Source organism: Typopeltis vanoorti, chromosome 13 (genome assembly GCF_054136105.1).
Source record: "Typopeltis vanoorti isolate ZY-2024b chromosome 13, IOZ_Tvanoo_1.0, whole genome shotgun sequence".
NCBI lineage: Eukaryota > Metazoa > Arthropoda > Arachnida > Uropygi > Thelyphonidae > Typopeltis > Typopeltis vanoorti.
The window spans coordinates 19,818,630-19,846,075 of NC_143561.1; the positions used below are offsets into that span (position 1 = coordinate 19,818,630).

The window sequence follows — 27,446 nt, forward strand, 5'->3', positions numbered from 1 at the left end:
GGCATGTATTTCCGAGTCCATAATAATACGTTCTCAGCAGTTAAAGGGTTAAATAAATACAGTTGCATAAAACTTCCCAAAATTTGGGAAACATTAGATCCCACTTTACATCCTAGGCCACCTAAATGCCAATGGAGGATGAACCACCTAGATGGGACTTTACAGTCACCCACGTGTTTCACTTAGTATTGTGTTGTATTTGATTCTGTGTTATAAGATCTATTTGTAATCCCTGAAGATGCCTCAGTGACTGAGATGAAATATTGGAAGCATTAAAATTAGTGTTTAATCCTTTCCTAGTGTTGTAAATATTCCATTAAACCTCCAACATGACATCACGTGGTTCTGTAGCCTATTTATCAGAACACTTCCCTAGCTAGCTCATTTCAAGGTTCACAGAATTCCTGTATCCTTCACATTCTCCTGTTCTTACATCACCTGATGCATTCGTTTGAGCTATGTTGAAGGAATGGATATTCCACCATGACTCACCTTCAAACCTTGGTAAACTAAGTGTTAAAATTACACAATATGACCAGCAGATGTTCTAACCCTTGTTCTCCAAGATGACAGAGAACCTTCACATGCACAATGAAATCTGTCTTGAAAGACAAGGTGCCCTATTTTGAGCATGTAATCTACTGTCATTAATGCTTTATTTGACGAAGATTCCATTGATGGTTGTGGATGTACATATCATCATGTGCAAAGATATATTTCTTTGTTAATAAACCCATTTACTTCATAACATATATCTTGTAGTTATTCAGTACTGGTTTTTTGTGCCATATGGTAATATAGTAAGATCACTACTGCACTGGACAGGGGAGATGCATATACAGTGGCATATTTAGATTTTGTAAGGCATATAAAGGCATGATAGAATTGCTAGTAACTAAATTGAAACAGATAGAATTTGGTAACAGACTAGTGATTTGGATAGGTGTTGCTGTCAGATAGGTATCAGTAAGTTGTATATGGAGGTGTATGCTGAAGGAGGACAGTCACTAGTGGTGTGCCACATGTTTCATGTTATGGGGCCATTGTTTTTCAATTATATCATAATGATATTTGGATGGGTTTAACTGGAGTTTGTAGATGATGCAAAATCGGGAAGAATATTCAGGACTCAAGCAGATGTTGTGGCCTTACAGGGAGATTTGAAGAGATTGTATGAATGGGAAAGAATGGAATTATCAGTTCAGCATTGAAAGAGTAAGGGTTCAGCTCATCATTCAGACTCTCAATTTAGCTCAAAGAGGGTAATTTAGCATTGATATTTTTACTTAAAGTGTATTTTGAATGGTTATTCAAAAGTGTATCCACACTAGTGTTTTAATAAATGTATTCTTTTATATCAAAGTTCATGAGTTCTGTCGTTCTGAGACTGAGTTACCACTTATAAAAACTTTTGGACCTGTGTGAGTAAAGGGGGAGGAAACAATTCATGTAAGAAAGAGGGGGGGAACCACGACTGCATATCACGTGATCCCTATATTAATTAATGTTAACTATTTGAATATCAGAATTTAGTTGCCAGCTAGCACAGTCGATCTTAAAATAAATTTGTTGGCAACGAAATCCCTGATATGTATGAGAGATGAATAAAGCATAGAATTTAAGGAAAGATAAGATAGAAAGATAAAAGAAATAACATAAAGGAAGAGACACGAGACGTAACATGTATACAGTGTGATTCTTCTGTGATAAAGTCTTTGGACTCTATGAAGATTCCCATGCAGTAATAATTATATTAAATAATCAACAATAATAAAGATCCTGTCATTGCCACCTCTGTCTCACACCATATACTCTCAAATCCATAAGTACCATTTCCCTCCCTATTCTTTATCCTGAGAGGATAAAGAATAGGGAGGGAATAAAAAATATAATCTGTCACTTACCATAACACTCCGCCACTCCATTTACCATATCCTGCTGAAATTTTATTATTATTATCAACACCAGACTTCCATGGAGTCCAAAGACTCATGGGGAGGCACACATACACACAAAAGTATGCACAAAGCCCATCAAACCATGCATTAAACTCATTCAGTGTATCTGCAATCACCACACTGTCAGATAATGCATTTCACTCACCATCCACTCTCCATGCAAAGAACCTGCTCCTTATACAGTTTCCAGGGATAGCCCTTCTTTTACTCCCTTCCCCCATTCTGTGAAAAATTTCTTCTACATTAACCTGGTAACAATGCCTCACCAACTTAAAACATCTCAGTCATATCCCCTCTTCTTATGCTATTCTTCAGGCTTTGTAAACTTCATTCCCTCAATCTCTCCTCATATCCCACATCTCAAAGACCAGTTACCACCTTAGTCAGTCTTCTCTAGACCCTTTCCAACACATTCTCATCACCATGAAAGAAAACCAGGGGACCAAATCTGTGCATAGTAATCCATGTGAGGCTTGATCAAGGCCTTATACGATGGAACCATAATCTCTTTATTCTGCATGTTAAGGTCCTTAGCATCATTGCCATGATCTGATGCAATGACTTCACAACTTGTGCAATGTGACCTCTGAACTTCAGATCCTTGTCCACCACTAGGTCTCTTGTCTCTTCAACCTCCTCCAAAAAATTACCCCATCCACTTTGCATCCCTTTGCATCCCATTGTTGCTTACAAAAATTCAGGACCTTACACTTTGCAACATTGAACTGATAGTTTTACACACTTGCCCACTCATATAATCTGTTCAAATCCTCCTATTGTATATGTTATGCCTCTCAATCTCTATCCCTGACAGGGATAGAATTATATGAAATATAGATTTAACATTTATATTTCAATGTATTAATTGAACAAAAGTAATTTTATAATTAAATAATAAAGTAACACGTAAAAACCACAGTGAAATCTTTAATTAGTAAAAGTAATTTTACTAGCAAAGTTTTTTTTTTTTTTCAATATGCTTCCCACCAGTTATTTCTCATTTAACAAAATATAGTTTTGATTGTAAATTATGTTATTTAGCTGAGCAGTATGAACTACTAGTTTAAGACACCAGATTTGTGAATTAAAGTATGTCTATTCTGTTTTAGGAAACTACTTCAATAAAGAAAAATTGGGAACAGAATCAACAAGACATAGCTAATATTCAAAAAGAAAATACTTTACTAAAAGAAGAAATGAAAAATATTATTCAGACATTGGAAGATGCACGTAATGCTTGTAGTGCAAAGTCTCAGGAATTAGAAAGAATGACTATAGAAAATGAAGAACTAAATCAACAGCTGGTAAGAACTTTTCATTTGTGTTAAATGGTTTAATTATAGTAAAATGTACAGGCATACGCACATAAGAAAATCTATTAATTTTAAATGCAGATAAGTTTTAAACTAAATTGTTGATATAGTTACCTAACTTAAGATAGTTGCTTGTCTACTCAAAGAGTTCTGCATACCCACCCATCCTGAAATCATCAGTAGATGTCAGAATAGTGGTGGTTGAACAAAAAACTTAGTGTGTTTTATGATATGTAAAATTTGATTCAGTGTTGTATTACAAGGAGAATGTTGAGAATTTATAGGAATTTATTAAACTAATCCACCTGATTCTAAATACATCAGGCAGGACAGAGTAGCATCTTATATCATGGCATAAGTGAAAATTAAAAAAAAAAAAAACAATGACAAAGTTGTAAAATGGAAATCAGCAGGATGCTTAAGAACTTCTCAAGAATAGAAAAGTATAATCGTTTAAGAAAATGACCAATTTCTTGTCCACCTTACAGTTTAATATGTCTTTTTTTTTTTTTTTTTCAATAAATATTTGCATTTAAAAAACTGGCATTATTTTATAAAACACTGTATTAGAGGCAGAAAAATACCAACCCTTATTCTAAACTACTATATTAATTACTATGAAGTTTAATGCTATAAAGTATTAGGAAGAGGTATGAGAAATAACAAAATAATAAATGCACAACAAAGTTAATTCTAAATATCTTCAGCGACTCGATGTTCCTCAAGATGTTTGTGACTGAGATGAAATAAAATTGTTCACCCTTTCCCAGTACTGTTTAATTCCATTAAGCCTTCAACATAACACTTAACACACACACACACACACAAATAAATCATAATATCATTATCTTTGAGGACCACATCTGACATGCAAGATTTGAATTGTGCAGAATTTTTTACATGTGAAGAAGTGTATTAATGAGAGAGAGAGCTCTAAGCCTAAATGCTTGGCTACTTTATAAGAAGGAGCACTGATACTGTTCACTGTGAGTTTCATTGGTGTGTTCTGTTTATGTAGTTTGGGTAATCCATAAATATAAGGTTTAAGGATTATAATTTTGTTATCAAATTCTTGGTGTGCTGTTCATGAGCCTTACCATACTGCAAATATATCATTCACAAATGCTACACTAAAGGTTTAGGATGTAGAGGAAATTTGTTCAAAGTTCTCCATGAAATGAAGGGGATCAATTGTTCGATACTGTTGGCACACTCTCCCTCGATGAGTCTTTGGACTCCTTGGAGGTGTCACATAATAATAATAATAATAATAAATAATTAGCTAGTGTGGGAATGACTTCTCCTGTATTAGTTAGAATAAGAACTCAGAATAAGTCCAACTAGGAGGTGAAAATGTATTTTTATACAGAGTATGACTGGATTTTATTAGCTCTATTTGAAGAAATGTTATGGAAGCCTCTACTTATCAAATAAAAAAAATCCATCGTTGATATTCCTTTAGGAGTGACGTGACTGTATAACCATGATCTTTAGCTAAAACATAAATTTCTTGGAGAAATTTAAGGCATAGTGATGGGAAGTCCTCTAGTCTAGTCTAGTCATCTGGAGTATACACATATATACAAAGAAACAAGCTGTGCTACAGTCTACATGGTATGCTGAAGTTACATTGATTTAGTCAACCGTTAAAACTACTGGCCTGACCTCTGGCAAAAAAAAAACAACCTTACTACATCAAAACTAGAGTCCTATTATTATGTTATTATCTATTAGGTTACAAAATTAAATTAAATTAACCTAGAGAGCAACATGTTCACACAAAGAAATTCTTACTTATATAACTATACATATAAATTAGAACAAACCAGTATGGATGGTAGCCAATAAAAGCTGAAAAATTGCTTCGAGTCAGGGTTTGCTGGAAAACTTGAACTAAGTGGACTGAATGTGTGCCATCCAAATTCTTGGGATTTTTAAGCCACCATTATTATTAAGATTAGGTCAGTTAATCAATGGAACCTGTGAAAAGCCTGACCAAGCAGTGACTGAAAATTTCAGTTGCTGCTTGTTTCATATAATATTCTTTAATGGTAATGACTCCAGACATCTAGGATATAATTATCTTCAGTTTTCATATCATCATTATCATGTTTGATTCCTTTTGCTGTGCTCTTTCCTCCATTTCTAAGCTTTTTCAATAGCCTCAAGAACATTTTGCCACCTTCCTAATATTGCTCTTATCAAATTCTTCCCATGACTTTTGTTTAGCTACTTTTACACACAGCTTTGCTCTCTTACATTTTTCTCTCTATTCTTTTATGACTTCTTCTTCTGCTAGGAACTTTTGGTATACTTTCTTCTTTTCATAGTATGCTTCTTTAACTTCTTGTGCCCACCATGGTGTTCATATTTTTCTTTCCTTGTAGACCACTTCCCCACATACCTCCCTAGCTGAATCAGTGAACATTTTCTTCAGTTGCCAATGAGACTTCACAGTCTAGTTTTTGTTTTCAGGCTATTTTATTTTTTCTTTCAATAATGTTTGTATAGTTAAGTCTACAGTTCACCTGTAAAAGCTGCTCAACTTTAATTCTTTTTAAAGCTTTCTTACCTACTATTCTTTTCAATGTGATATTCATCTTTATCATGCTTAACATTAAGTGATGTCACTTTCAATCTGAAATTCTCTGTGCACTCTTGTATCCTGAATCAGCATGAACATAGTCAATGAAGCTTTTCTTATTTCTTGTGTCTTCTCTTCACGTGATCTTTTGCACATCTTTATGTTGCATCATGGTGTTAGTAATGACTAGTCTGTATCCTAAGCAGAAATCCAGCAGATATTTACCATTATTATTAGCTTTGCCATTTTCTCCAAATTTTCCCAAAATGTTCCTATATGCCTGGTTGGGATTTGTTTACTAGTCTGCTGTTTAGATCTTCAACAAGGACCACTTTTCCATTTTTTTTATGTCAGCTGCTTACTCTGATTACTTGAAAAATTCCTCAACTTGTTCCTTAGGACAACCTTCTTTTGGACAATAGGCACAAGTAAGTGTAATTGTCCATTTCCCTGTTTTGAAGTTTGCCCACATGATTCTGTTTGAAACTGCCTTCCAATCAAGAAGTTTATTCTTCATTTTTGGTGTTGGATACCATCACTACTCCTTCCTTTTTGTACGTGAAGAAGAACTGGAAAAAGTATTATGTCCACAAAATACTTTTCCAGTTCTTCAAGTGTGATTTCCCCCCCCCCCCATTAATACTCCTTATTTGGATAGTTCCTATCTTCAATTCTTCTAGATGTTGGGTTTATTCTTCTTCTAGATGTTGAGTTGGAACTTGTTCCGGTAAATGAGTTTTCACTGTTTGCCCTGATTCCCTGACGAAAACTGTAGGCAGCCTTGTGTAACTGGGTGATGCTCCGGCTGACATGAAATCTCATCATGTTGTACCCTCATATGTATTTTAGGTTTAAGCCAGTCAGCTAAGTTCCAAATTGCCAACCCATCCTCATTTGTTCAGTACCCGTGTTCAGTACTACTATCAGGATGCAACATGTGAAGGTAATGATTGGGCATTAGGTCAGAATCCCCAGTCAGTTCTCCATATTCCTTAAAATCAATGTGGAAGTCTTCTCCTAGTCATTTGGCTTTGACCCTTAAGCAACCCCTTATTAAGTTTGTTTAATTCTTTTTTTGTTCTAGTTGTCCCACCTTCCATAGTTTATCCACACTCAAGCTTGGTAACTATATCTACCCATTAGCATGAAACACTTTAATGAATTTCTCATTATACTCTTCAAGTTCTCCTGAAGTGTCGTCTACTAATATTATCCTCACGTAATCATTTTCTTTCTAACTGGTTTCTTTTTAAGGAAGAAATTTTTAGCAGTATCCTATCAACTCATAACATTGTCTATCAAAGAGTTTAACTTATTATTTTACTATTAATCAAGTCTTAACTGATGATCTTGTAAGATTTGTGGTCATATTTCCTGTTGTATTAGTCCTGTCCATTATTACATTATTACTATAGACTACTTGCCTTTATCTGCTTTTGTTATATGGAACTGTTATGTGGAGGTAATAGAAATATAAGAGGATGCATGTGACTTCAACGCGTAATTTGCTAGTTGTTGCATCATTGAAAATATGGATGTAAAAAAAATTAAAAATCCATTAATGCCTTTTATTTCCCTATAGGGAGTAGGCAAGGCTGTTTTAGCCATATCTAACTTTTGGAGATCAAGAGTGCAGTTCAATTTCCACTGGTAGCCAATCAGAGATAGCTGGCCCAAGACTGTCAATAATTATACACAGCATCCAGTGAAGAGAGGCAGCTAACAAGTGCCACTATCTGGTCCCTAATCCTAACATTATATTTATTGTCTGATATAATGTGGTTCTAGGGTCATTTTTTTTTTAGTTTATGGGGGTAAAAATGGGTTTCTGGGAGGAAAAAACCTTGCCTGTACCAGAGACTGTCTAACTTGGGAACTAGTTAAAAAAAGCTTACAAAACGTTTCTCTAGTCAATGACTAGACTAGAACTGAGTCTTTCTTTGAGCAGCCTAGCACTAGGGATGCACATGCCACTTCCACTGAGCTGTCCAGGCTCCCTAAATATGCATGTTGTATTTAATATTATATCAAATACTCTGGCATTACTATGCCTTTATGATCTTTGGAAAGAAATTTGGAAATTGTTATGACAGGTTTGCTGCTCATATCTTGGTTGATGATGTATTAATAACCCAATTTCATTTCAGAATTTGCATATGTTTTTCATAGAGAGAATTGAGCATCAGCTTATTTTGATGTTATTTGAGATTCTGAAAGGTATTTGCATAAATCAAAGCAAATGGGGATGAATATGAATCTGGTCATTTGAATTAGAGGAATTTGATACATTTATTTAGCATCTACTATTTTAAAACCCCCTTTAGTAATTTTGATTTTTTCTATCATATCCCACAAACCTCAGGTGACTAGATCTTTGCACAGCAATCCAGATGTGGACATATTAAAGAATTGTAAAGATGAATAAAAATCTCCTTATCTCTGCTCATCAGTATGTGTTCTTCAACATCCAAAAAATCCTTATTACCAGTGAACTTAAAATCTCTATCCTTATTATTTTCCTGCAGCCAAGGTCCATCAACGTAATAAAAGCTTGTATTATTTTGATCTTAAATCACATAATCCTTGTGTTCTATCACAGTGAATATGCAACCATTAATTATCCTTTGCCCTTATTGTCAGTCTATTTAAATCATCATGCAGCATTGCTGCATCACCTTCATTGCTACTGTTGCCTCCAGGTATGCATCATCTACAAACATATGGGATATTCCTTCTCAGATCATTCCCAATACTACAAATATATAAACTAAAGAGCAGTGCCAAATATAGAGCTCTGAAGCACTAGTCACTTACCTTCTTTTGGATTCTATTATTATTATTATTACGGGTATCTCCATGGAGTCAGTAGACTCATCACGGGAGACCCAAACTAGCAAAACAATATCTGTCATATCTCTTCTTGAATTCATTTACAGACGAAGAGCTCACAACTAAGTCAGGCAATGAATTCCACTCATTCACCACCCTCCAGGCAAAAAACCTTGTTCTGACACCTTTGTTAACCACACTCTTCTTTAATTTCCAGAGATGACCTCTTGTTCTTCCATCACTTTCACACAGCTGAAACATTTCCCCTGCATCAATCCTATAAAAACCTTTTAGTAATTTGAATGTTTCTATCATATCCCCTCTTCTTCGCCTATCAACCAATCTCTGCAATCCACAAGATCTCAATCTATCAATGTAGGGAGCATTTTTTATATCACTCACCAACTTGGTCACTCTTCTCTGAACCCTCTCCACAGCCTCCTCATCTCCAAGGAATCCAGGTGACCAGACCTGAGCACAGTAATCCAAATGTGGAAGTATCAATGCTTTATAAAGGGGAATAATAACCTCTTTATCTCTGGATGTCAGTGTGTTTCTCAACAACCAAGTAATCCTATGTGCAATCTTGGACACCTTAGCAATGTGTCCTCTGAACTTCATCTCCCTATCTACCAATACCCCTAAGTCCCTAGCCTCATCAATCTCTTGGAGTACCTTTCCATCGATGTAGTACACAGCTGGTAATCTTTTAATCCCAAAATGCATGACTTTACACTTTTCCACATTGAACTGACATCCATTTTCTTTTGCCCATTTTACCAGCTTATTTAAATCCTCCTGGAAACTTTCAACATCAGCTTGATTTTTTATTGCACTACACAACTTGGCATCATCAGCAAACAACTGAATATCTCCCTTTAAGCCGTTTCCTATATCATTTATATACAAATTAAACAACATTGGCCCAAGCACAGAGCCCTGAGGCACACCACAGTCACCTGCCTCATTCTGGACTCGGCTCCTCCATACACCACCTTATGGTATCTCTCCCTGAGCCATTCTCCTATCCATATCACCACTTTAATATCCATTCCCATCTGCTCCAATTTGCGTAACAGTGTTCTATGGGGTATCCTGTTTAAATCATCATGCAGCATTGCTGCATCACCTTCATTGCTACTGTTGCCTCCAGGTATGCATCATCTACAAACATATGGGATATTCCTTCTCAGATCATTCCCAATATTCCACCACATACCACTCTTTGATGTTGTCTACCATTCACCATCTCATCCATATCACCAGATTCATATTCTCCTCATTTGCCTGAAATTGTTTGTTTGTGTGTAATAAAATTCTATATGTTTTTCAAAGTCCAGCAGTATCATTATAAATTAAAGATGCCAAGAAATTATATTCTTGGTTTCATCTTTTATGCAAGTTAAGCAAACAAAGTTTGCACATGAGGTAACTTCATGACAGGGCAACTTGTATATAGAGGCTAATGACGTCACATTAATTGCCTTAGTATCCCAGTATCCCTTAATATTAGCTTTTATATATGAGTTGCACTGTCATGAAGTTATTCATGTGCAAACTTTGTTTGCTTACATTTGGATAAAGGATGAAAGCAAGAATATAATTTCTCGGAATTTTTAATTTATCATATAATCAGGTGGAAAAACTTTCCAGAGTATTTTAAAAATAAGATGATGACAGTGATGCCTTTTGGCTAGTATATGGAAATATGATTCAACTTTAGTATCACTTCTATGTCTACCTCCCACTGATGAGACCTCAATAAAGGTTGAAACTAGTCTGTGTGGTGGACTTTCACATAATGAATAGCATTATACATATCCATAGAGATATGTGCATTGCATTCTTCTTTCACTACGCATTATTCCCGCTTCCTATGCAGGGTCTGCGTGTTACTTAGATGCGACTTCTTGTTAGTACCACTTCCAACCGACCTGTCGCCTAGTCTGCCACTGGGGGGGGGTATATTTTTGGCTGTAGTAGCATATGTTCACAGGGCCAGTTTGCCTGCTTGTGGGATGAAGAACGGCAGATAAACTGATGGGAAAAACCCTATTGCCTGCTCCCAAGACTGGCTAACTTTGCTATGGCTGAGGAAGATCCTCAAATTCCTCACATCTTCGACGGGAATCGAACCTGGGACACTCCTTCCCCAGTCATATGGTTGTGAAGTGCAAAGCCACTAGGCTAACCGTGCAGACATATGTGCATTGGATTATGGGATACTAAAGCAATTAATGTGAAGCCATTAGCCTCTAATGACTTCACATTAATTAGAGGCTTCACAATAATTCACATTATACGAGTTGTCCTGTCGTGAAGTTACTTCATGCACAAAGTTTGTTTGCTTACACTTGGATAAAGGATGAAACCAAGAATATAATTTCTTGGCATCTTTCATTTATAATATAACCAAGTGGAAAAACTTTCAACAGTAGTATTCATTGTATAGTCATTCCTTTATCCAACTCTACTGTCACTTTACTACAGAAAATGAGTAAATTACTAAGGCAAGTTCTACTCCTCTCAAAGCTATGTTAGATACCATAAAGTATCATATTCTTATCCATCTATATGGGATTACAGTTTCTCAAAGATGTATTTGTTATATTTTAGATTTTTTTTTTCAGAAAGAATTAAATGTATCCAATCAACAGCTCAGACAAACAAGTGAGAATAGCTGCAAACAAACAGAAAGGTTAAGACAATCATTTAACTGCTTGCAACAAGATTTAGATGATATTGCTTCACTGCTTGGATACAATACAGATGATATAAAGGTGAGCTTTTTTTTGTTCTCGGTTGTTAGTATATTGTGAATATATATATCTATCCTATATATATAAAATTATAATCCTTTTCATGTCACGTTTGTATGTCACATTTTTTGAAATGTTTTGAAACTCAGGGGCTACCCTGAGTGTCGAGTCTTCAAAATTTGTGTCATCAGAATTCAAGGAGAACTGGCCTACCAGTTCGGAACTCGGGGTGGGTTGGGCACAGTAGGTGCCAGGGGGTGTAGCCCCCCCCCTAGTATATATATATATATATATATATACAGTGATACCTCAGCTAATGAAGATAATTCGTTCCGGAATCACATTTGCTAGTTGAATATTTGATTTCCCATAGGTTTCTATAGAAAATCGTTTAATTCGTTCTGGATGCTGCCTACTATTTAAAGATAAGTTTTATAAAATAGTAAAAAGCACACTATAAAAAGGCAAAAACTCACCAAAGGCTGAGATGAACAGCTACCCAATTAGATAAAGGAGAATGGAAAGTAGAATGAAAAACTGACGATGTTTACACTATTATATACATATAATATATAATATGTATATAATAGTGTTTTTTACGGTGCCCAACCCACTCGGGGTGGGTTGGGCACCGTAGGTGCCAGGGGGTGTAGCCCCCCCCTAGTATATATATATATATATACAGTGATACCTCAGCTAATGAAGATAATTCGTTCCGGAATCACATTTGCTAGTTGAATATTTGATTTCCCATAGGTTTCTATAGAAAATCGTTTAATTCGTTCTGGATGCTGCCTACTATTTAAAGATAAGTTTTATAAAATAGTAAAAAGCACACTATAAAAAGGCAAAAACTCACCAAAGGCTGAGATGAACAGCTACCCAATTAGATAAAGGAGAATGGAAAGTAGAATGAAAAACTGACGATGTTTACACTATTATATACACTTTATTAAACTGAAAATATGTACACAATGTTTTTACTATTCTTCCAAATTTTCAAAGTTTATTCAAGGTAAGTCTCCTCTTCTTCAGTAGCTGGCCTCTGTCTCTTTGCTAAAGGAGAAGTCACAAATCTGTCCAAAGTTGATTGAACTTCTCTTTTTTTCAGAATGTTTTTAAAGTGATTCAGACACTTGTCTTCAACGCAGAGGCATAGCTAGGGAGGGGCAGAGGGATGCGGTCCACCCTGGGCGGCACTTTGAACCTTTGCAGTTAATTCTAAAATACAGTCTCGAGAACTCGTTTCCAAATATTGTAAGACTACTACGAATTTTCCTCACAATTGCTGTAAGTGTTGCTAGTTGCGAGAGGAGTTTTTCTAAATAAAATCAATTAAGGATTACCCACATTACTATGAAATAGACTTCGCCAATATCATCGACGATTTTGCTAACAGAAAAGCAAGAAAAATAACATTTTAGAATGTTGAAATTAAAGTTTTACTTCAAAAATAAACAGTGTTTTAGCCAACACCTGGTAGTGCAATGCTAGGGAGACTCATAGTAAAGGTGGAGTAAGCTTTGATCTTTGAGTTTCTTATTCGGCTAAGAAATAATGTGGTATTCAATATCCACTTAATTTTTAATATTTTACTTTGCTGAAGTGAAGCCTGTTGGCTCTTATTTCAGTAATAGTGTTTTAATTTATTTCCCTATACGTCGTTTTGACTTTTTGTAGTATTTTTGATGAGTATTGAGAGGGCGGCAAAAGTTCTAGCTACACCACTGCTTCAACCACGGCACACAGTCTGTTCATTTCAGCTTTGTTGGGATGCCACTTTGTAGCCAAAGACTGAAACTCTTCCCAGTAGTGCAGCATTTTTTTAATGTCACCTGTTGGCATTCTTCCCTTTTTATTGCTGTCCTCCTCCTCTGATGAGCACTCTTTATCTTATCTCTTTCCTGATTCAGTTGCTTTTTCAACTCTTCAAGATCTTCTGTTGTCAGATCTTTTGAGTGTTCTTCAACTAATTCTTCTACATCTTCATTTACCTCCAAATGTAATGCTTTGCCCAAGGAGACTATCTTATCTACAATATCAGCATTTTCAGCAGCAAGTTCCCCAGCATCATCTTCAACATCTTGAACACTGGAAACAGCACTTCTTATCTTGCAGCAGTCTGGCCATAACTTTTTCCAGGCAGCATTAAGTGTCCTAACTGACACTTCGTCCCATGCCATGGCAATGACTTGAATAGCATAAAGGATGTGATAATGATCTTTCCAGAATTCCCTCAGAGTCAGACTGGTAAATGAAGTTGCATCAAAACATCTTTGGAACATGTGTTTTGTATACAATTTCTTAAAGTTTGATATGACATGTTGGTCCATGGGTTGCAAAATAGATGTGGTGTTTGCAGGAAGAAATTTTATCTTCATGAAGTTAAATTCTGCCTCCAAATCTTCTTCCAAGCCAGGTGGATGCCCTGGAGCATTGTCATGTCCAGAAGAAGCCCAGCCTTTTCAGGCAAGTTTTCTTCTCTCAGGTACTTTTTCACCGTGGGCCCAAACACCTCCACGATTCACTCTGTGAATATGCTTCTTGATACCTTGGTGTTTGACTTCCAATAAACACTAAGCATGGGCTTGTAAACATTCTCCTTCTTTAAAATTCTTGGTGTCTCAGAGTGGTAGACCAACATTGGTTTAATTTTAAGATCACCATTTGCATTAGCACAAAATAAAAGACTTATTCTATCTTTCATAGGTTTGTACCCTGGCATATACTTCTCTTCTTTTGTGATGAAAGTTCTTTTGGGCATTTGCTTACAGAACAACCCAGTTTTGTCACAATTAAACACTTATTCTGGCTTGTATCAATGAATGATGGTCCACTCCTGAAAATCTCTAACAAACTTCTCAGCCTACTCTCTATTTGCGCTGGCTCCTTTTCCATGTCTAATTACACTATGAATCCCTGCCTTCTCTTGAACTTCTCAAACCATCCACTGCTTCCTTTGAATTCTTCCTCTGCCTCTGCTGTACTGTGTCCTGCTACATTTTTCTTCAAATTTTCATAAATCATTCTGGCTTTGCTGCAGATCATCTCTTGAGTCATAGTGTCACTCATTTATCCAGATCATCAGAAGCTTTTCCATTTCTTCATTCACAGAACTTCTTTGGGATTGAGAGGCCAAGGTCTTCACACCAGCTGCAACTGAAGCTGCCTTAATCTCCTCCTTCTTCTTCAAAATTTGTAGCTATTGATGATGATGCTATGCCATGCTTCACTTTCATATGCTGAAATTATTTCTTTCTTTTGCTCAATTGTGAGCAACTTTCTGCTTCCCTTGGGTTTGTCGCTTACTTTTTTTTGGACCCATTGTCAAGAAAAATTTTTTCACTTTTAAAATTTTTTTCTGAAAAATATAAAAGAAATATGACATACAGCATATTATTTATTTAATTAGATAAGAATAGAATTTACTAATTATAAATTAATCTCCCATAGTAGAATTTAGCCAAGTAAAGAATAAATTCTATCACACTTACCTCTCACATTCACAGCCACACGGAGCATGCACCGTACTGACACTGATATGAGGCGTCTCACTTCTCACTGTCTTGAATGTAAACAACCCAGTCGGGTTGATGGGTCTCCCCTATGTGATGTGATCAGCTCATTTCTTTGTCACACACACACACAGAGAGACAGAAAAGATAAGCTCCTGGAATGGCCCGACCGTTCATGTTTGCTGCTTTATGTTAGCATGCGCATCTACTAAAACATTCATTAGCCGAATCCATATTCGTTAGCCGAGTCCAAAAAGCAGCGAAAAAAATCTTTGTTAACCGAAAAATTTGTTAGCAGGGTCACTCGTTAGCTGAGGTATCACTGTATATGTGTGTGTGTGTGTGTATGTGTATGTGCCTACTTTTCTCCGATTAATAGTGCAAAACGTTCTAGAAGGTATCCATTCTACAAACACAAATCTATCATAATATAGATTTAAACTATTACTGCTTTCTCAGGCATATCTATAGATTTAAAGACTTGTTATGGGAGGACTGTACACATTCATAGGCAAAGTATTCACAACTACCTCTCATAATTCTTTTCATCCATCTACTACTCTCCAAGCAAAAATAAAAAAATCTAGTCTGCATGCTTCTGCTAACCACACTTTTACCCAATTTCCAGGTATGACCCCTTGTTTTCTCCTTCCTGACATGTATTGAAAACAGCCTTTTATATCACTTCTCTAAAGCCCTCTAAAACTTATATGTTTGTATCATATCCCTTCTTTATCAAAGTCTGTCAGCTAATGGAATGCTCCTCATATGGAGCATTCTATTCTCGGTTATGCATCTCTGAATCCTTTCCACCACTTCTTCTCCAAAAAATCCAGGCAATCAGATCTGTATACACTATAGCACAAATGTGGCCTTATTAAAGAAAGATGATAACCTCCCTATTCCTGCTTATCAGTGTGTTCTTCAACATCCATAATCTGATGAGTGTTTTGTTTGCCTTTGCAATATTCCTTCTAAACTTGAATTCCCTATTCACAATCACCCTTGCATCCCTGACTTCATCAATTTCCTGCTCTCTAGTTACATCAGTGTAGTTTGTTGATGGAACTGGATGTCTGATCTCTTCATCCCAAAGTGCATGACCTTACACTTTGCCACATTAAACTGGTAGCCATTATCCTTTACCCATACTCCGAGTCTGTTTAAATCATCCTGCAGAATCTCCATATCATATTCATGAACTATTGTTCTAGCCAGTTGTGAATCATCAGCAAGCAACTGGATATTTCTCCTTAAATCATATCCTGTATAATTTATGTAAAAATTACATATAATCAGCTCAAATACAGAGTCCTACAGTGTGTATCCTTAGTCACCTTACCTTCTCCTGGGTTTAATTCTTCCATATAGTACTGTCGGTGTCTGTCCATCTGCCACTTTCTTATCCATATAACCAGCTTTCCATCCCCATTTGCTCCAGTTTATATAAACAGAGTTCTGTTTGGTATCCTGATCAACTTTATATGCCCTGCACAACTTTTCTTCTGCTCCTTCTTAAATATATTACTTGTATATATCCATCTAACTTCTGTCTGATTTATCCTCCTGACCTTTATTATGCAGTGTAATACTGCTTTCTTCAAACACTCCTTGACTCCTATGAATAGCTAATATCATTCTCTCCAAATTCTTATGCCATGAAACTACTCTAAGCTACTTCCTCCACTTGTCATAATCACTTATTCTGTAACTTCACATATATCCTTTCTTAATTGAAAATTTTGCATGTCTGTCAATGTCCCCAGTCAAGACTGTATAATCACCTGTACCAATTGAAGGTAATATGGCTATCTTGATTATTAACAAGCTCTTTCTGAGCTTGTTAATAATCAAGATAGCCATATTTTTGAAGTTGTCATTTAATGGTTGTATAAATTCCTTTTCCTTTTCTCTGTCTGATTCTATCTACCTCCTTCCATTCTAGTTGAAGCCCTCCATGATAAAACTTGCCCTGTGCTTTATGCTAATTTGGCAATACATGCTTCTGCATTTTCCCTATCTGCCCCCCCCCCCCATCTACAACCACTAGATATTTCATCCTGCTGGCTTCTATCTCACAGTAGGTACTTCAAATGCACTGCTCTTTGCATCCCTTCCCTCCCTTTAAATGCCTTCTCTTCCTTACTACATTTCTGATATCATTAACAAAATCCCACTCCATCCTGTTTCCTATATCCTCTTTAAAAATGCTATGACTCTATCATCGTCTGTCAACCAAGTCTCACTAATTCCTACAACTTTTGGCCAAGCTGAACTAACCAGTGTCAAAAATTCCTCCCCTTATTCTGAATGCTTTGGCATTAGTATAAACCGAAGTATTTCCTTAGTTCACAACTTCCCTTACACCTTGTGTTGACCTCTGCTTGATTTCAGAATCTGAGGAGCCTACATTCAACTTCATTTGATCATTCTCCCACTCACTTGCTTCATGAATACTTGTATGTATACATACTTATGTTTATCCCCCCTTCAAAAAAAGCAACTCTAGTTTCCTATCTTTGCACTTTTGAACTCTCACTAAATAGCACTTTCTCCAGACTCTTCAAATCTATTCAGCTGCAAATCATCTTAATAGATAAGTGTTCTGATTTTAATGGATAACTTTAAAACATGACTCTCTCTCTCTCTCTCTCTCTCTCTATATATATATATATATATATATATATATATATATATATATATATATATATATATATATATATATATATATATATATATATATATATATATCACTTTCTCCTCCCCCTCCACTGCTTCAAATGGATAAGATATGCACTTATAATTTCACAATTCTTTTTAGTGCACAGGAGACTCTCTTGAAGGTATTGAAGAAAAGCTTACTGCATCCTCTGCACATATCAGTAAAATGAAGATTTGCATTAAAGAACTGATAAAGGTATTTAATATATTATTTTCATTATTAATATAAGCCTTTTCATTAATGGACTTCATCAGATTCAAAATGTTAAACATTCTGACAGATTAATTTCCCCCTCTTTGGAATGCTTTGTAGCCCCGTGGAAATAGAATCAGACTGTTACTGGTTTGATTTTAGTTGCCAACTAGGAGAGCTTTTTCTAAGCCTTTTTTCAGTTGGTTCCTGAGTTAGTCACTCTTTGCCAAGGCATCTAGGGCTATACCTCCTGAAAAACCTAGGTTTTAAGTTCACTTCTCAAAATCAACCATTGCTAATCTCATACTATTATGACAGTAATACTAGTGTTAGGGTTTAAGGCAGCAGTTTTCAGCCATACACTGTCTTCTGAAAAGCTTTGATTCATCAATAGTTTGAGTTCACTATCAGTGATGTTTGTAAGGATAGAGACTGGCTGCTACCTATTCTAAAGTTAGAGCTAATGAAATTGTGTCTACTCCCTGTTGGGAATAAAAGGCATTAATGGTTTTTTTTTTTTTTTAGTCCTTTATTGCTAAATAACAATTAAGCAAACAAAAACCGAAAGAATATCCCATATAAACCTAATTTTTATAAGCCTTTTATAAACTTAATTTTGTTAATGACAAGACAATTAAACCTTTCTCTATGGCCTGCTGTGTCTGTAAATGTATGTGTTTTCTGGCTACTTTTGCAAGAGGAAAAGCCCTGCCACATTCATATGAAGCTCGCTCATTTCGTCTTCATTTGAAAAGCCCTTTCTAGACAGAATTTCAAATCCAGATGCTTCCACCCAAACGGTCTAATTACCATCGCCTATGCCAGTAGTGTTCAACCTTTTTAACTACGCAAGCTACTTTTCTATAAAAAGTTATTCGCCGATTTACTCTCTTATATAGATCACGTTCTCCCAACCTGATATCTGATTATGCACAAATAAACAACTAAAAACTTTATTTGTGTATTTAAAAATTTATTTATCACTTTTAATTATTTTAATACAACAAATATTTTAATACAACAAAAGAAAATAAATATATATTGGAATAAAATATTTATTTCTCTATTTTGGAAAACCAAAGTTAGAAAAAACAACAGATTGATTACAAACTCACAAGTTACAGGAAATGCTGGTTGATTAAAAAAAAAAAAAAAAGTTAATATGAAATTGGCATTGTTTGGACCTTCCAATATTTTCATAGTCAAGTTGATATGAAGAAGTGGCCAATCACAGACAATCATCCAAATGATCATTTGTAATTTGGTTTCTTAATTGAATTTTTATGACGGTCATACTTGAAAAAGCGGATTCTGACAAGTATGTCGATCCAAAACACGACAGAATTTTTTGCGCAATATCAGTTATTATTGGGAATTTTTCATGTGCATACTTCCAAATGATTTCATTGTTTATTGATTTTAAATGTAGCTATTCTGAATATTTGGAAGTTTATTTTAGTGAACAAGTTGGTGTTGTACTACCTTACCTTAGTCCTAAAGATATTTTCAGGCGCACACTTTGTTTGCTTACACTTGGATAAAGGATTAAATTAATTTATTATTCTGAATGTTTATTATCTCAAGTTCTACTTCAACTTGGTTAATATCAAACAGCCCACTAATTTTATTTGAAATTTCTGTAATGTCAAGTTTTCTTGAAATGGATTATTGATAAAAGATACAATCATTGCAGTTTTATTAAAATCTTTAAATCTTGAATTTATTTCTTCCTCAACTAATTCATTTCACAAATAAATTCTTTTAAACCATAGCAAAGCATTTCTTGATTTTGTTTAAAAAATTTTAATAAATATGGGAGATGTCTAAATTTGCGGTCATTTATATTTTCTTTAATAAAAGTAAGTATTGTTGGAAAGTTTTTATCGAACTTAACATGTCAATTAAATTTTTATCTCTACCTTGTAACTCTAAATTTAAATTGCTTAATTTCGTACTGAAATCTACTATAATAAATTTAGTTTAATCCTTTATCCAAGTGTGTGCAAACAAAGTTTGCGCCTGAAAGTATCTTCAGGACTGGGGTAAGGTGGTACAACACCGGGTAACTCCTTGCAAAGGTGGAGCAAGCTACCAATACTCCTATCTCAGTATCTCCCATAATGCAAAACACATCTTCTTGCGGATATGTATAATGTTATGCATTAAGGGAAGGACCACTACCCAGACTAGTTGCAACCTTTATTGAGGTCTCTTCAGTGGGAGCCAGGCCCAAGTGGAGATACCAAGGCAGAAGCATTAGCAAGGTCATCTCCTCCTATAGAAGCTGCCAAACGGTGTGCCACCTTTTTATTAAATTACTCTGGATTTAGAGAAAGATGTTGAAAGTTTATTTTTCACTTGGTCAGGACTGGGGTAAGGTGGTAAGGTGAAAAATAAACTTTCAACATCTTTCTCTAAATCCAGAGTAATTTAATAAAAAGGTGGCACACCGTTTGGCAGCTTCTATAGGAGGAGATGACCTTGCTAATGCTTCTGCCTTGGTATCTCCACTTGGGCCTGACTCCCACTGAAGAGACCTCAATAAAGGTTGCAACTAGTCTGGGTAGTGGTCCTTCCCTTAATGCATAACATTATACATATCCGCAAGAAGATGTGTTTTGCATTATGAGAGATACTGAGATAGGAGTATTGGTAGCTTGCTCCACCTTTGCAAGGAATCGCCTGGTGTTGTACCACCTTACCCCAGTCCTGAAGATACTTTCAGGCGCAAACTTTGTTTGCACACACTTGGATAAAGGATTAAACTAAATTTATTATAGTCTGACCAAGTGAAAAATAAACTTTCAGAAATCTACTAAAAATGATAAGTGTAACAACCATCTTTTATCACTCAATTTTGGATAAATATCTCCTTTTTCGTCAAGAAAAATTTTTATATCTTTAATTAATTCAAGAAATCTTTCTAAAAATTGACTTCTGCTGAGCCAGGGAACATTATTGTACAACAGAAGTTCCCTATCATCATCTGGCTGTAATTTAAATAACTGCCATTGCAGGGCTTTTCCTCGAACAGAATTTATAATTTTAAATATAATATCCAAAACAACTTTTGCGTTTAATCTTTTACTACACAGTACTTGTTGGTGAATAATACAGTGGTACATTAAAAAAATCTGGATATTTGTCATCATTTTTACATAATGAAATGAAGCCTGATTTATTACCTATCATTGCAGGAGCACCATCAGTAGTAATAGACACAAGTTTAAAAAGCGGAAGTTTGTGTTGTTTCACAAATTCATGCCGAAAAAATGTCTTTTCCCCTAGTCCTTCTCAATAATGGTATAATTTTCAAAAGTTCTTCTTTACTTGAATAATCTTGAAATACCATGCAAATAAATACCATTAACTGAGCAATATCTGTTAAGTCGTTTGATTCATCAAATTTTAATGAAAACGCAACACACTGAATGAATGTCTGACATTAACCTGGCCTGGAAACTTTTCTCCAGTAATTGGAACTCTTCCTCTTGGCAATTTGAAACCTTGTCTGCAGCCTAGAACTAGTCTCTCTCTAGTGACGTCTTGAACCGAGAAGCTCCTTTCTGGAAGCGTGAAACTCCTCTCTCAAGCAACGTGGATCCGGGCAGTCTCTCTGACGATGACTCTGGACCGGGCAGCCTCCTCTCTGACGATGACTCTGGACCGGGCAGCCTCCTCTCTGACAGCAATTCTGGAACTGGGACCCCTTCTGCTTGCTTCAGTCCCTTTTTATTAGGCCTCCTCTGAGACCTTGCATGAAGTTTGGCGACTCCCAAAGAATCGGTATGAGTCTTTCATCTTAAGTTTCAAGTTCGGCACACCTTTTGTTCTCCTCTGCTTTCTTTTGATTGTAAGTTGCCAGCCATTGGAAAGTTGTTTGAACTCTTTCTGACTGACTTCGGAGATGTTTACACTTAGAGCCTGCAAGCCTTTCTCATACATACACGTTTCAATAACAATCTTTCTAATGCTGCCATGTACAGCTTCGGCAGACAAAAACATTGCCTTTGTTTTTAACACTCTGACATATTCTTATTAAAGCAGTATGTACAGTTAGCTTCAAAAAAAAAGAGTTATTTACAAAAACATTTACATTTAATACAAACTATTCCGAGACAAACAAAGTTTATTTTTTTACAATATTCACATGGGACTTAACCTAAGTAAAAAATCACTGTAATGTGCTTTGGAATATTTAATATTTAAGCTACAATCGAGTTTTTACACTTTGCTTATAATTGTATTCACTCAGCTCACTGTTTGACTTCCACTGATCCAAATTAATTCATTTACTCGAACTTATAAAAAAATTACTGATTTGACAATTTTAACGAAAAATAAATAAACAATAGCAATACACTTAAAATGAATTAAAAATAATACAAAATAATGATAAATAAAATATTATGTTTTCAGTTTTAATTAAATTTGTAAGTAAGGAGGAATACACAAGAGCTCGACCAAATATCGTTCTGCGATTAACGGGTTGAACACCCCTGACCTATGCTATAAACATGCTCTTCACAGATATTTATTGTTACTTTTTGTTAGTAAATAAAAGTAAAATATATAGCAATAAAATATATTGCATTTAGATATTAAATATTAATATTGAGCTGCCTATACTAATAACCTGCATAAAGTACATGATCCTGCTTGTCATAGAAAAAATGAATAAATCAGTCCATTGTATGCGTGTGTGTGTGTGTGTGTGTGTGTGTGTGTGTGTGTGTGTGTGTGTGTGTGTGTGTGTGTGTGTGTGTGTAAATAATGTGAAATTATATATATATTTTTGTTTCAGATTATCTCAAATTATCTCTGTTATTTTAGTTTCCATCTTCTCTTTTGTGTTAAGTTTAATGGCGTGTCACAGTCAAGTGTTACATCGTTACCTCCTTATATTTCCTTATACTTCTTCTTACTTTGCTTATAATGTTTACTTCATGTTTATATCGTTAATAATTCCTTAATTCAATACTTTCTGTTTTAACCTTAATTATACCTCATTAACTCTTTAATTTACACAGGCTCTATATTTACTTTGGACCGTTAACAACTTTAAGGATATTGCACGTGGGTAAAAGACAAAGAGATTCCCAATAGACAATTGCAATTCCTTTGTTTCAGTGCTGGTACTGGTTCTCTCTTCGGATTCAGGGAAAATTTATATTATACTGCGCCACCCTGAATCCTAGATTTTTGAACTATGAAAAATCAAAGAACCATTACTTAGCATAGCACACTATCCCTAATTTCTTAAAATTATATTATTATTATTATTATTATTATTATTATTATTATTATTATTATTATTATTCTGGGCAACTCCAAGGAGTCGACAGACTCATCGAGGGAGGCCCTAACATCATGTCACGAACAACTATTCGACATTTACACAGTATCTGTCATACCTTGCCTCGAACTCATTCACAGTCATAGCGCCCACACGGTCATAGCACAGACTCTGGCAGCTTATTCCACTCATTCACTACTCTCCAAGTAAAAAACCTAGCTCTAACACCTCTGCTAACCACATTCTTGCCCAGCTTCCATGTATGGTCCCCTAGTCCTCCCACCACCAGTCCTATTCTCAAAAATATCTTCTGGATTAATCTTATGGAAGCCCTTCAGTAATTTGAATGTCTCAATCATACCACCCCTTTTCCGCCTATCGACCAATTTTTGCAACCCACAAATCTTCAACCTGTTCTCATAAGGTTCATCCGACAGACCTCCTATCATCTTGGTCACTCGTCTCTGGATCCTCTCCACCTCCTCCACATCAAAAAGAAACCTTGGCGCCCATAACTGGGCACAGGAGTCTAGATGGGGTCTTATCAAGGCTCGATACAGAGGAACAATAACTTGTTTGTCTCTGCTTGTTAAAGTATTTTTTCAGAAGCCAAGTGATTTGATGATCTGATTTAGCCACTTTTGCAATGTGCCCCCTAAACTTCAATTCCTTATCCACCAACACTCCCAGATCCCTGGCCTCATCAATCTCCTGGAATTCGGTTCCACCAATGTGATATACTGCTGCTAATCTTTTCACCCCAAAATGCATAACCTTACACTTTGCCACATTAAATTGACATCCATTTTCCCTAGCCCAGTCCTCCAAACTATCCAAATGATCCTGCAAAATTTTGACATCCTGTGCACTCACAATTGCTCTACCCAACTTTGCATCATCAGCAAACAAGTGAACACTTCCTCTCAGATACTTTCCTAAATCATTGATGAAATAAATTGAAAAGTATTGGTCCAAGAACAGAACCCTGCGTCACACCACTAGTCACAAGCCGTCTTTTGGACTCAACTCCTGAATAAACCACTCTCTGGTATCTCTCCATCAACCACCCTCTTATCCATCTCACCAACCCTATTTCCATCCCCATCTGCTCCAGTTTACTGTTTAGAGTTCCATGTGGTATCCTGTCAAAGGCCTTGTCAAGGTCCAGTAGAATCAATGTAAACCCATTACCCTTATCCAGTTCAGCCGTCACTGTGTTATAAAACATGAGCAAGTTACTCAGGCATGGTCTACCCTTCACAAAACCACATTGTCCCCCCATACAATATCCCATTTTCATCTATCCAATCCTGTATTCTTTTCTTGACTAATTTCTCCAACACCTTGACAGCGATTCCTGATATGCTAATCGGTCGGTAATTTACAACAGCAGTCTTGGAACCTCCTTTATGCAGTGGAACTATTTTCCCCTCTTTCCACCCGCTCGGGACAAACCTCAACACGAGGCTCAAATTAAACAAAATGGTCAGGGGTACTGACAATTCTTTAGCCGCTTCACGTACGACACGAGCTGGTATATCATCCAATCCCACCGATGTATTGACATTGAGGTTTCTGCAATAGACTACTCACCTCCACTTCGTTCACCACAATTCCCGTATAATCTATTGGTTCATTCATTTCTGCAATGTCACCACCTGGATGATATATTCTTGCAAAGTGCTCGCTCAGTAATTCAACTATATCAACTGATTCGGTTACCTCCCTACCATCGGCATTCTTTAAAATCATTCTGCTATATATATTTTTTCTTTTATTTGCAACATATCAAAAAACTGTTTAGGATTCTCTTTAGCCTGCATGGCCAATGTTCTTTTGTAATCACACTCTTGCCCAGTTTCCATAGGAGTCCCCTAGTTCTCCCACCACCAGTCCTGATCTCAAAAATATCCTCTGAATTAATCCTATAGAATCCCTTTAGCAATTTGAATGTCTCAATCATATCTCCCCTCCTCTGCCTATCAACTAGTTTCTGCAACCCACAAATCTTCAACCTGTTCTCATATGGTTCATTTCATAGACCTGTTATCATCTTAGTCACTCGCCTCTGGATCCTCTCCACCTCCTTCCCGTCAAGAAGGAACCGAGGTGACCAAATCTGGGCACAGTAGTCGAGATGAGGTCTTATCAAGGCTCGGTACAGAGGTACAATAACTTGCTTGTCTCTGCTTGTCAAGGTATTTTTCAACAACCAAGTGAGTTGATGAGCTGATTTAGCTACTTTTGCAGTGTGCCCCCTTAAACTTCATCTCCCTATCCACCAACACTCCCAAGTCTCTGGTCTCATCAATCTCTTGGAGTACAGTTCCACCAATGTGGTATACTGCTGCTAATCTTTTCACCCCAAAATGCATAACCCTACATTTTATCACATTAAATTGACATCCATTCTCCTTAGCCCAGAACTCCAATCTATCTAAGTCATCCTGCAAGACTTTGACATCTTCTGCATTCACTATTGACCTACCCAACTTTGCATCATCAGCGAACAAATGAATTGTTCCACTTAGATCCTTCCCTATATCGTTAATGAACAGATTAAACAGCAGTGGTCCAAGAACAGAACCCTGCGGCACACCACTAGTCACAAGCCGTCTTTTGGACTCAACTCCTGAATAAACCACTCTCTGGTATCTCTCCATCAACCACCCTCTTATCCATCTCACCAACCCTATTTCCATCCCCATCTGCTCCAGTTTACTGTTTAGAGTTCCATGTGGTATCCTGTCAAAGGCCTTGTCAAGGTCCAGTAGAATCAATGTAAACCCATTACCCTTATCCAGTTCAGCCGTCACTGTGTTATAAAACATGAGCAAGTTACTCAGGCATGGTCTACCCTTCACAAAACCACATTGTCCCCCCATACAATATCCCATTTTCATCTATCCAATCCTGTATTCTTTTCTTGACTAATTTCTCCAACACCTTGACAGCGATTCCTGATATGCTAATCGGTCGGTAATTTACAACAGCAGTCTTGGAACCTCCTTTATGCAGTGGAACTATTTTCCCCTCTTTCCACCCGCTCGGGACAAACCTCAACACGAGGCTCAAATTAAACAAAATGGTCAGGGGTACTGACAATTCTTTACCCGCTTCACGTACGACACGAGCTGGTATATCATCCAATCCCACCGATGTATTGACATTGAGGTTTCTGCAATAGACTACTCACCTCCACTTCGTTCACCACAATTCCCGTATAATCTATTGGTTCATTCATTTCTGCAATGTCACCACCTGGATGATATATTCTTGCAAAGTGCTCGCTCAGTAATTCAACTATATCAACTGATTCGGTTACCTCCCTACCATCGGCATTCTTTAAAATCATTCTGCTATATATATTTTTTCTTTTATTTGCAACATATCAAAAAACTGTTTAGGATTCTCTTTAGCCTGCATGGCCAATGTTCTTTTGTAATCCTTTTTTGCTTTTCTTACCACACTCATTACCCTTCTGGCCTGCCCTTTATACCGTTCATATGCCTGCCGGTCACCTTTCTCCTTAAATTCCCTCCATAGTTGTTTCTTTTTTTGCAGGTCAAGCTTAATGGTGTTATTCATCCATTTAACTCCTACTTGATTTATTATTCGGACTCTAGGTATACAGTCAGCCATTGCTTCATGCAAACACTTCTTAATCGCCTCCCATGCACTATCAACTTCTAGCCCTTGCATTTGTACATGCCATGGCACTGAACCAATCAAACTCCTAAGCTTGTCATACTTACGAGCCCGATAATTCCACATGAACCCTCTCTTAATTGTAAATTCCACACCTTTAGCCACCTCCCAAGTCAAAACCCTATGATCACTCTCACCAATTGGTGGCAATGTGGTCATATTAGTTACAGCCAAATCCTCAGATGCAGTTACTAGGTCAAGCACTCTCTGACCCCTAGTATTTTCCATTACATGCTATCGCAGATAGTTATCCCTTAATAACCGTATAAAATCCAATTCCTTCCTCCCGTGTGTCCTCTCCTCACTCCAATCAATGCTACCATAGTTGAAATCTCCCATAATAATTACCGTCCTTCCACTCATTTTTTCTATTTGCTTGTGCATACTATCTCCACCATCTTTTCCATCACCTGGTCTATAGCAGCACCCAATTGTATATTTTGTTCTGCTAGCCACAATCTCACACCAAATGGCCTCAAATGTGTTCTTTTCTCTATCCTGCAATTCAACTTCTATTCTCCTTGGCTGTAGCTCATCAGCTATCATCAACAATACTTCTCCCCCCATTTT

The 27,446-nt window shown here is 36.3% G+C and overlaps 1 protein-coding gene across 4 annotated transcripts in view; it reads left to right on the plus strand.

Moving 5' to 3' along the window:
- LOC150099977 (kinesin heavy chain-like) overlaps positions 1-27,446 on the plus strand; it is a 306,528-nt gene that overhangs the window by 240,565 nt on the left and 38,517 nt on the right. For all 4 annotated transcript variants that reach the window (XM_090402371.1, XM_090402373.1, XM_090402372.1 and 1 more), the window contains 3 exons: positions 3,068-3,262; positions 11,315-11,464; positions 17,780-17,875. In XM_090402371.1, coding sequence (XP_090258497.1) covers positions 3,068-3,262; positions 11,315-11,464; positions 17,780-17,875 — 441 coding nt within the window. The remainder of the gene's footprint in view (positions 1-3,067; positions 3,263-11,314; positions 11,465-17,779; positions 17,876-27,446) is intronic.